The sequence below is a fragment of the Sus scrofa genome, chromosome 16 (genome assembly GCF_000003025.6).
Source record: "Sus scrofa isolate TJ Tabasco breed Duroc chromosome 16, Sscrofa11.1, whole genome shotgun sequence".
NCBI lineage: Eukaryota > Metazoa > Chordata > Mammalia > Artiodactyla > Suidae > Sus > Sus scrofa.
Window position 1 is genome coordinate 12,113,363 of NC_010458.4, and position 12,481 is coordinate 12,125,843.

The following is a 12,481-nucleotide window of genomic DNA, read 5'->3' on the forward strand; positions in this document are numbered from 1 at the left end:
GTTATCCAGAAATCCCAGGCTTTAGAAAAAGCTAAGTTTTCTACATGCTTGGGGCAAGAATTTCTATTAATGAGGAAGGAAGCAGGTATAGAAAATGGAGTCCTCCAGACATAAACTTCTTCGCTCTGCTGTTCTCAGAATTTCAATGATTATAGTTTGATTTTCAGATGTGGTTATAGAAACTTATTCGTTTCTATAACAACATGTTTTATAATTCTTGACTGTGACCTTAATTTTAGATTTTTTTATTTTCCATATGGCATTTAAAAATATTTTTTAAAGATGAAAAAAAGAAGTTAGGCCATGGTATAATGCACTAAATGATTACCTGGAATAGTACCTGCCATATGAAGGGATATACTGCTATGGAATGTAGAACTAAACTGTTACAGGCAGAAACTGGAAACACTTCGGCATGACTCACATTTATAAGCAATTCTGCATGGCTTTGGGCTTGGTGTACGACACACCATAAACCCAGTGTTTAAAATCTTGTAAAAACAATTCTCTATATGCTGTTTCCCTCTCAGCCTCATTCCATTTAATAATCAGAACAGCATAATGGGCCCCTGACTATTTGTGGTTTGGCAGGTAGGCATTTCCAGCAGTTACACCATAGACTGATTTTATTTAAAGGCAAAAAGTAGGTTTAGTTCTTAAAAAGAACATAATTGACTTAGCTTTTTACAGAATTGTAATTACTTCAACTAGCTTTAGAAGTTAAATTTCTCAAAGTATCTGAAATGGAAAATGCAATTCCTAGCTCATTGGGCTTGAATAAGGATCTTGAATCAAGCAGAGAGCACAAACAATCATGATTCTAGAATAATCAGACTGGATCCTGTCGGGCACATTTAAACATTGTGATGTGGAGACAGATAAAGAAATAAAAGCCTTCCTTAAGAAAAACTCAAAAATTTGTTGGTTCACCTTAAGAGATACAGCCACTTTTATCTCATTATGGAAAAATCCAATCTTTTGGACAGTAGGGTTAATCTATATTTCAGAGCAAGGCTTAAGAAAAATGTTAAATCAACTACTTTCTCTTAGGGAATTAAGTTCACTGCTAATGATCTGTCTAGACTAGTTCCATCCTTTTGAGACTCTTAGTAATTGAGCCCCAATGCCCTGCCTTCTGAATACTGGAATGATTACTCAGATACCTTGACCTTGATATGTGTTTGTGGACTCAAGCTCAGTTTTTCAGATCTGAAATGTTGAGGATTCAGTATTGTCACTGCTGTGGCATGGGTTCAATCCGTAGCCTGGGAAATTTTGCATGCTGCAGGTGCAGCCCCCAAAAAATTAAAAATAAAAAAAGTTGCTCTTTTTCATGCTCCTATCATAATACAGGAAGTAGAAACCATGAACAGGCTTGTGTGTATGGATAGGGCTGGCTTCATGGGCCTCTGTAAGGGCCTCACACTTAGAAGGGCCCCACCCATTCTTGAGTAATGCTCTGCTGTTGCCATATTAAATTTCTTACTCATTTTTTAACAAGAGGCTAACAATTTCATTTTATAATGGGCCATAAAAATTATGTAGCCAGTCCCGTATATGGGCAAGAACTTTTGCAAGTAGAGATAGATATGATTTTGAATGTTGGCTCTGTCTGTTGTTAGTTGGATGAAATTTTATAAATTAGGCATAGAATAGGTATTGAATCTACAAACAGACTGACTAGTTTCAAATGCAAGTTTTACTACTTCTGGCATTGTGACTTTGGACAAGTTAATAAAATCCCTGGAGTCTTATTTCCTTCTCTGTTAAATAAGGTAAATCAAAATATTAGGAGGAAAAATTAAGCTAAAATTTTTAGAATAATTTCTGGCACAGAGGGTTTAATATTGGCTATTATTACCAATAACTTTGTTTCCTCATGTGTAAAAAAGGAAGTAATGATATCCACCTATGTGTTTGTTATTAAATAAAGGTCTCCTAGAATTTTGGCAGAGGTTTTAATTGATAGTGCCCATGCAACAAATTTAGTACATTTCACTTTCCTCCAAAGAGAGTAACTTTTGTTCCCAATTCTAGTTCATTCTTATTAGTTAACATTAAATGTAGATTTGTGGTTGCCTATAGCTATTTCTCAGTATATATAGAAATAATTGAAAACAATTACAGTGTTGAGAGACCTTTTAAAACCTTAGATTAAAATTATAATTCATGTACACAATGAGAAGGGATTATTTTTCATATAAAAAACTACAAATATGCTAAATATTATATACATAAAATTCATCTTACTGATTTCAGCAGCTATAACAGTAAGATTGTGCCACTGAGACAGTTCACGGTCAAGTGGTTTTGATGTATAAAGGGATCCATTTCCAGAATGGATGTTAAAGATCCTGTCAAGGTCAGTATGGCGATCTAAGGAGAATCTGAGCATAGAGGGCAGAGAAAAACACAGGGCATTATTACCGAGGGCTTGGAGGAGAAAATGGTAAAATTCAAAGACACACATATAGTGATATATAATAATTTCAAGAGAGGACATAGTACTGACCCAGAATGCAGACTATTTCATCAATTTCTCTCTCATACACATAAACACACACACTCTCTGGCCCTCCCCCAGCCTCCCCCCCCCAATTGAAATGACTCTGATCTTTCTGGAATATTATACATTTTTTTTGATATACCAAAACAACTAAACTTTCCCCTTTGATGGCTGGAGTACAGAAGAGTTCCTAAAACCATAACTACATTGTAACATTGTCATGATTATATTCTTCTTAATTATTAAAACTCCTCTCAGCCTCACAAATTATTTAAAAACCCTAAAGCACAAATAAGTTGATTTAGTTACACTAAAAATGCAGAGCGGACATAATGCCCTTTATCTGTACCAGGGGTCAGAACAACAAATACCTTAAAGATACAGTCAGAGAATACGAGCTAAGTTTCAGGCTAAATGGCATGATTAAACCTGAAGCACGCTATGAAACTCGTGCCTACCCTGCCCCAGAACAGAGAAAATTTGTTTTAAACACTTGTGTTCATTAAATGGATGCACAACTTATGGAGAGACTCTCTTATCTTTCAGTGTGTTAAATGCTTTAAATAGAATTCGACAATCTCTATATTTACTTCAGTCCTTTTTTTTTTTTCTTTTTCTTTCTTTCATCCTAAACATAAGCATCATTACCTAATGGGGCTGGAAGTAGAATCTGGATCCCTCGCCATCACAGTTCCAATGATGGTGCCCACTTCAATATCTTCATGAACCTCAAACAGATAGGAGGACCTACTGAAAACAGGAGGTTCGTCCACATCTTCAATAGAGATTTTCACAATTGTCGTATCTTTAAATGGCCCTAAGTAATAAAAGCGTGGATCCACGTGGGTATTTTCTGCTTCAACCTTCAGAGTGTAAAGTCTTCGGCTCTCATAGTCAAGTGGCTGTGTTAAAAATAAATAAGTAAATCATCAAATTATATTGTGGGAAATTGAACTGTATGTTCTTCCAAGTTACAGTATGATTTTTAAAGCCTACTTGAGATCTGTCAAGTTGTTAAGTGTAAATAATTAAAAGCAATAAAAATATATAATCCTTACATATTAGATAGGATTAAATTTTTACTTTTTATGTATTTAAAATGTAATACTTCAGAACATAGGAAAGTGAGGTTTTAAATTTTAGAGAAATTAAAAAGGATTTTAAGACCTGTCTCATAAAATGGTAACTCATTAAAAAACATGGCTGGTGGATTGTGTTAGTAGCAGTGGCTACTGATAAATTTTTCTAGACAAAAAAACACAGTAATCTTTTAAAACATATATTGTGATATTTCCATTCAGTTTAATGGGATCATGGTATCACATAAATTTGGATGAAATTTTAAAGACTAATATAAAACTGTAAACAGTTATATGAAACATTAAAAATAAGAAAAACCTTGGGTAAAGAGAAAAATTTTGATAGTTAATTGGTAATTCTATTGCATTATGAAAGAAAAGGAACTTAAATATTGAGTTGGTCACTCCTTTGCTATCCATTTAAAGACAGCTGTTTTTTTATCTGGGGCTTTAAAATAGACTGAGGATATTTTTGTGATTAACCAGTGGTTACTTCAGGCAAATAGAGAATTCAAGGTATTTCATTTCACTAGGACCTAAATTTTACTGTGCCTTGATTTTTTTTCTGATAGTGATGGTACTTTCCATAATTAAAAAAAAAATCTAGTTACCTTCAAATTATATTAGTGAGCATATGTTAGCAGAAAAGTTTAATTTATGTAGCAGAAGGGGAAATGTGAACAATGAAATTATCTTCCAATCCATGATGTCTCTTTTTATTAGCTATTCTAATTATTGCTTCATACATCTGGATAGATGGCATGCTACGTATGCCTCCAAGTGTAATGATATATTGCTATTATTAGTTATTAACTATTTTTAAGAAAACAACGTTAATAAGGGGCTTTTATTACTGTAGTTCAGAAATATGATCACATATATATTAGCTTGGCTTTTAAATTTTGTCAAATTTCAGGTTTCATGTTTCAGTCAACAAAAATATTTGGTAAAAATGTCCAAGGAGACTTTTGGCTTTATGCCCCTCATAATACATATTTATATTAGAACAAGGCAGTGATATTTCTTAATGGACAATGCATGAATGGATAACACATATAGAAATCTCTACTTTCTAAACAGTCAAGTGATTATTTCTGCTGATGTTCTGCACCTTTTTCACAGTTATAATGCCTTCCTGTGTGTCCTTCTCAGTAATGATGTCAAACATATCTGTCCCATCTCCATCAATAATTCGGTATTCAACTTCAGCATTCTTCCCAGTGTCAGCATCAGTTGCTTTGACACTTCCAATGGCTGTGCCAACTGGGGAGGATTCAAGGACCCGAAGGTGGATGGTATCTGTCAAGAATACAGACAGAAAGAAAAAGTAAGAGATTTCTCAATAGAGTATTCAAAGACAAAATATTATGAGAGAATGTTATAAATCTTAAGCTCTACATTAAATGTTGACTAATTAATAAGTAGAAGACACATCAGATGGATAAGTCTAGGTACAGAAAAAGTGGAAATTTGGTCTGTACCTATTATAAATAGTGAGACCCAATCTCTAATCATATCAGAAATTCTAGTTTTTAAGTGAGCATGTTATTATTGTTTTGCATTCACACAAAGAACTAGAGATTAGCTTTGAATGCAGTTGTGTACCTGTGTGTGTTTATACAATCAGAACAAATCATAGAATATACCGTAGATATTTATATATTGCAGTGAAAATATTTTTCAATTGTTTTTCCTTTGTTGTTTTTAGATATTTACTACTCAGTTTACTTCAGCTGCAGGGCAGAACATTACACAATTCCATGAAATCAGCCATTGTAGGGAGGAAGCCTACCTCTGTTTGTGACAGGTGACACAAAGGCTAGTCTGTGGGAGAAATAAAAAGATGCCCTTCGTGGTGTCAGTGTAAAAACACTAAATTCTAGCAAATTCCCATCCATTCCAGAGCAAAACAAGAAATATCTAAGCCCATGGTACACCTACTTGTGCTTCCAGCAGGAACAACCTCTACTGCTAATGAGATTTATGTTTTAGTACCTGATCATAAACTACATTTACTGACAGATTAATCGACCCGAAGCACACTTCTGATTACAGCACCTTCTTGCTCATAAACCTTAAGTAATTCTCCTTAATATACACAATAAAATCCAAATCTCTTAGCTAGTCATGCTCATGCCTGAGTATATCTTTCCTAAAATGTGTTTCCTTTAGTTGCTTCCAGGAAAGATGTGCACCAAACTGGACTTTTCAAAGTCTTCTTGCCAAAAATATAAATTCCGTACATCTCTCTGTTTTTCACATACTAGTTCCCTCATGTAAAACTCATCCCCAACTACCCTCAAAAAACCATAACACAGTTTACCAAATCTAAGAAAATGGCACTATTATGTGCTGAGTGTTTAGGGAGTCATGGCCCTCAAAATGTATATATCGAACTTCAAACCCCTATTCATTACTTCAAAATGTGACTGTTCCAGAAGACAATGTCTTTAGAGGGAAGTTAAGGTTAAACGAGAGCATTAGGATAAGTCCTAATCTAACATGGCTAGTGTCCTAAGAAAATTTGGGCACAGGTGCAGAGGAAAGCCTCTGTGAAGACAAGAAGATGGCCACCTACAAACCAACGTAAGACCCTAAGGAACCCCCTGATCTGAATTTCTACTTCAAGAACTGTGAGAAAATCAATTTCTATTATTTGACCCACTCAGTCTGTGGTACCTTGTTATGGCAGCATTAACAAATACAGGCACCTGTGTCTGCTCAGTTTGAAAAGTCCTTTCCTAGGAGACATTATTAAGACACTTTCTATCACACTCCAGTTAGCCTCTTAATGTGTACTTTTAAATTCTTTTTCTATGATTTTTCTCTCTATCAATCACTCTTCACATCACTTGAAACTGTTGGGCATTCACTTGTTAATCTGTGTGTACCATGAGGATGGTACACAAGACAGGGACAACTTTGCACTTTTTTTTTTTACATTCTATTCCCATAGTATTTCTTTGAGTATAGTAGCCACTACATACTTATTCTTTTTTTTTCTTTTTTGGCCACAGCCACAACATATGGAAGTTTCTGGGTCAGGGATCAAATCCGAGCTGCAGCTGAGACCTAAGCCACATCTGTGTCAATGAAGGATCCTTAACTCACTGCACCAGAGCAGGACTCCCTATATACTTATACTGGGTAGCTGACAAACTTCCTAATTTATCCAGCAGGTCCTATAGTTCAAATCTCAGATACACTCAGTAAACACTGAAGCTATATTATCCATTGAAAACAATAATTTAATCAATTGTTACTGAGGGTTTCAAAACCTTTGATAGGTCCCTTTGTACTTAAATCATACATAGACTGGACCTCCAATAGACTGGCTCCTCTTTCCTGGTATTCTCTCCCTTAATTAATAACACTTGTCTTCTTTAGGTTTTTCCAGTAAGTTTTTATTCTTCAAGTTAATACATGTTTCCTCCTTAGAAGACATTTTCTGAACAACTCTTTGCCTGGAACCTCTAACTCTTCCTTTTGACATATATCTATCTCACCATTCTTCTACCACAAAACATCATCAACTTTAGCCTACTTTCTTCATTGACTTTCTTTAACAAATTAAATATTAGAAAAGGAGCATCTCAATAAATTGATTTGTTATACTGCAGCAGAAGTAGCTTCTCTAAAATATAAAAATGGTGTCACATCTCTACTGAAAGCATTTATTATGAATGTTAGGATAAATTCTTAATTTTTTCATTTCATTTATAATGTCTTACAAAATGTTTTTTTTTTAAACTTTAGTACCAAGATTATCTATCCTCAAACCTAGAGTATATGTGGAACACAGTCACAATAATGTTGTTTAATGAATGATCAGTTAACCAGACCAAAAATATTGCAAATACATGGAATATAAACAAAATAAATACAAATAATATTCATGATTGGGTTGATATATATATATATATATATATATATAAAACCTGCATGCATGCACTATCTACAAAGTACAGATTCTTTTCAAGTAGGCATGAAACACTGAACCCAACTTGACCAATTATTAAGTTATCAGACATGTTTAAATACATTTTAATAAATCAGTACATACTAAATTCCCTGAGCAGGCTACAATTTAAGGTAGAGGTAAATACAAAAAAAGATTATCCTCCCAATACTCATGTCCTTAAAAATCTAGAAGAAAATTAAAAATAACTTCTATGTTACTGATGGTTCAAATAAGATAAAATTGGAAGACTTAAAAAAGTTGCAAAAGCATCCAAACACCTACGGTCAGTTAATCCTACAAAGGAGGCAAGAATATAAAATGGGGAAAAGAGAGTCTCTTCAGTAAGTGGTGCTAAGAAAGCTGGACAGTTGCATGCAAATCAGTGAAACTAGAACACACCCTCACACCATGCATAAAAATAAACTCAAAATGGCTTAAGACTTAAACATAAGACACCATAAAACTCCTCGAAGAGAACTTGGGCAAACATTCTCTGACATCAACTGTACAAATGTTTTCTTAGGTCAGTCTCCCCAAGCAATAGAAATAAAAACAAAAATAAACCAATAGGACCTAATCAAACTTTTTTTTTTTTTTTTTGTCTTTTTGCCTTTTCTAGGGCTGCTCCCATAGCATATGGAGGTTCCCAGGCTAGGGGTCGAATCGGAGCTGTAGCTGCCGGCCTATGCCATAGTCACAGCAATGTGGGATCCGAGCTGTGTCTGTGACCTATACCACAACTCACGGCAACGCTGGATCCTTAACCCACTGAGCAAGGCCAGGGATCGAACCCACATCCTCATGGTTTCTAGTCAGATTCGTTAACCACTGAGCCATGTCAGGAACTCCAGGACCTAATCAAACTTATACACCTTTGCACAGCAAAGGAAACCATAAGAAAAAAAAAGACAACCTAAAGAATGAGAGAAAATAGTTGCAAACGATGCAATGGACAAGGGGTTAATTTTTAAGATATACAAACAACTCATACAACTCAACAAAAAATCCCAATTGAAAAATTGGCAGAAGACCTGAGTAGCCATTTTCCAAAGAAGACATACAGATGGCCATCAGGCACATGAAAAAATGCACAACATCACTAATTATTAGAGAAATGCAAACCCAAACTACAATGAGGTACCATTTCACACTGGTCAGAATGGCCATCATTAATAAGCCTACAAATAATAAATGCTGGAGATGGTGGGGAGAAAAGGGAACCTTCCTTTGCTGTTTGTGGGAATGTAAATTGGTACAGCCACTAGAGAAAACAGTATGGAGGTACCTCAGAAAACTAAATATAGAACTACCATGTGATCCAGCAATCCTACTTGAAGCATATATCCAGACAGAACTTTCATTGAAAAAGAGACATGCACCTGTATGTTCATTGCAGCACTATTCTCGATAACCAAAACATGGAAACCAACCTAAATGTCCATTGACAGATGAATGGATTAAGAAGTTGTGGTACATATACACAATGGAATACTACTCAGCCATAAAAAGAACAAAATAATGCCATCTGTGGCAACATGGGTGGAACTTGAGATTCTAATACTATGTGAAGTAAGTTAGAAAGACAAATACCATATGATATCACTTACATCCAGAATCTAATATATGGCACAAATGAGCCTATCTACAAAAAAGAAACAAACTCATGGACATGAAGAACAAACTTGTGGTTGCCAAGGGGGAGGGAATGGATTGAGATTTTGAGGATAGTAGATGCAAACTATTGCATTTGGAGTAGATAAGCAATGAGATCCTGCTGTACAGCACAGGGAACTCTATCTAGTCACTTGTGTTGGAACACGATGGAGGATAATGTGAGAAAAAGAATGCATATATATGTATAACTAGGTCACTTTGCTGTAAGACAGCAGAAATTGACAGAACACTGTAAATCAACTATAATAAATATTTTAATTGTAAAAGAAATGAAAAGAAATTAAAATATGTGGTACAGAGAAAAAATTATTCTACTTAAAGTAACTTACAATTTTATGTGCAAATCTTCTAGAGAAAAGAAAAATGAGGACTGTTGCAGAGCTTATTATATGCGCTCAGTAGCGTAAGTCCATGATACCAAAACCCGACAAGAAATGTGTGGAGGTTTCTTAATGTGGGTTCGAACTCAAGCTGTACCACAACTGATTGTATACTATTCAATAAGTTCAGTTTTAATTTTTAATTCATAATCACATATGCAGTATAAAGTTGAGTTTGTTAGGAATAATATTCTAATCACTTTACTATTAACTAAATTCCAAACTCAGTTTTAATTTCACCAGCTTTTCCATTAAAGTCTTTTCAAAGATCCTGTTTTGCTTTTGGAAGTCATGCCTGTTTTTTCTCCCCCAATCTGTGAGAGTTCTTCCATTTTCCATGCCTTCTATGACCTGACACTTTTAAAGAATACTGGTCAGTTATTTTGTAAAAAGTCTTTCAACCTGGGTCTGTCTCAGATTTTTTCATGATTAGATTGAGTTAAGGATTTTGGTCAAGGATATTATAAAAGTGATCTGTTTTCACATCAGGGAGCATGTGATGCCAATACATCATACGACTGATGATGTTAACCCTGATCACTTGGTTAAGAAGATGTTTCTGCCATTTTTAAATATTTCCTTTGTTAAGTCTTCCTCCCTTCCTTACCTTCCTTCTTTCTTCCTATCAGTATAGAGACAAGGAATTTATTTTATTCTACGTGTTTTAATCTAAAAATATGGTTATTTATTGTTTTGTGCAAATTCTCACAGGTGTGGTCATTGGGTAATATTTTATTATTATTATTATTTTTTTTCGTCTTTTGTCCTCTTATGGCCGCACCCGCGGCACATGGAGATTCCTAGGCTAGGGGTCTAATTGGAGCTATAGCTGCCGGCCTATACTACAGCCAAAGCAATGCCAGATTGGAGCCACGTCTGCGTCCTACACCACAGTTCATGGCAACACCGGATCCTTAACCCATTGAGCAAGGCCGGGGATCGAACCTGCAACCTCAGGGTTCCTAGTCAGATTCGTTTCCGCTGCGCCACAACAGGAACTCCCATTGGGTAACGTTTTAGGTTGGCTCTACTTTTTTTTCACCATGCCTCCATCATTTATTTATGGGTTTTTTTTTGGGTGGGAGTACTTCCTTAATTCCCAGTATCACAAAATATTCAGGTTGATCTTATATTTTTCCTGCCCAAGTCCTAAAATCAATTGTGTCTCCAGGTAAATCCTCATTTCTTTTAATGAAGTGAGAATCCAAATTTTAAAACATTGTATAGTATTCAAAAATTTTAATAAATGGAATAACTCTTTTTTCATAATGCAATATGAAAATTGCAAACATGTCAGAAAACCAAAAGGAAGGTAACTGTATTTGAAATAAAAAATCTAATTATATCTTTAATATAAAAGTTTAAAGAACAATAAGTAATTGCCTTTTAATATATAACTGATTTTTGTTTTAGAAATAAAAGTATTTGTACCTTTCAAAATTAATTTAGAGTGCTATGATTTATACTATTATAATTTGTCTTTTCAGCATAAGAGAAAACCCTGTAGTACAAGAGAATAAAAATATTTAAATAGAAACATTGTAATATTAGAACTGGTTATACAAATCTTTATATATAAATTCATAATTGTAAAGTAGGTGCACATTTTTGCATTAATCATAGTCACTGCAAAAGGCCTAGAATTCCATTCCATTAGAATAAAACCAAAAAACCCTAATGTCCAAATACCACTCACCAACACTGTGTTTTTTCTTTTTCTTTTCTTTTTTCTTTTTGTCTTTTTTAGGGCCACACCTGTGCATATGGAAGTTTCCAGGCTAGGGGTCTAATCAGAGCTGTAGCTGCTGGCCTGTGCCACAGCCACAGCAATGCCAGATCCGAGCTGCATCTGCGACCTACACCACAGCTCAAGGCAATGCCGGATCTGTAACCCACTGAGCAAGGTCAGGGATCAACCCGCAACCTCATGGTTCCTAGTCAGATTCGTTTCTGCTGCGCCACAATGGGAACACCTTTGTTTTCTCTATAATATAAACTAAGCCTTCTTGGAGATTTACTATTTTTAAGTCTGATGAATGGAAAGGAAGGTGAGATTAGGTTTTCTTGAGATAGAAATTAAAAGATGTATCAGAGATTATCGGAATCATAGAAAAGTGCAAAGAAACCAACCAACTTGCTTTTATTCACCAGCACTTTGAAAATATGAAAATTTTCAAATTTTGAAAATCATTGATAAATCAATAATTATTTAGTTGATTAAAACACATAAAATCAGGAGTTCCCGAACTCAGCAGTTAAGGAACCCAACTAGTATCCATGCGGACTTGAGTTCAGTCCCTGGCCTTGCTCAGTGGGTTAAGGATCCAGGTTTGCCATGAGCCGTGGTGTAGGTTGCAGATGCAGCTTGGATCCTGCATTGCTATGGCTGTGGGGTAGGCCGGTGGCTACAGATGACTGAACCCCTAGCCTGGGAACCTCTACCTGCCCATGGGTGTGGCCCTAAAAAGACAAAACAAAGAAACAAAAAAAACCCCATAAAATCAGATTAGGTTTCTGGCAGTATAAGTTAGTTAATTCAGTTCAACTTTCACATTTAAAAGCAATATTTGTGGATCATAGAGCTAGAGATAAACCTTTGAAGGCGTTAATAAAGCACAAGCTCCAACTTGAATAAAAATTAGAACCTAGAGAGGTAAGTAGAAAACTGAAGCCTCCTTTTGGTCAGAGGAAAGCTGCTATTTTCACAAAATTGATCTTTATTTTTATGGTCTCTTGAAGCAAGGAGAATAAATATCAAACTCTAGTTTCTCCACAGGGTAGTTACACAGCAGCAAACAGTTTCCCCAATAATCTAGGACTAGTAAGTGATTTGCATTCAGTGGAAGGGTGATCAAGCCACCGTTCACAGCATTCTACATCC

The 12,481-nt window shown here is 35.1% G+C and overlaps 1 protein-coding gene across 3 annotated transcripts in view; it reads right to left on the reverse strand.

Moving 5' to 3' along the window:
* The window catches only part of CDH10 (cadherin 10), a 182,986-nt gene that overhangs the window by 18,676 nt on the left and 151,829 nt on the right, over positions 1 to 12,481 (reverse strand). For all 3 annotated transcript variants that reach the window (XM_021076631.1, XM_021076630.1, XM_021076629.1), the window contains exons 6-8: positions 4,697 to 4,884; positions 3,155 to 3,408; positions 2,251 to 2,387 (exon numbers count right to left, since the gene is read on the reverse strand). In XM_021076631.1, coding sequence (XP_020932290.1) covers positions 2,251 to 2,387; positions 3,155 to 3,408; positions 4,697 to 4,884 — 579 coding nt within the window. The remainder of the gene's footprint in view (positions 1 to 2,250; positions 2,388 to 3,154; positions 3,409 to 4,696; positions 4,885 to 12,481) is intronic.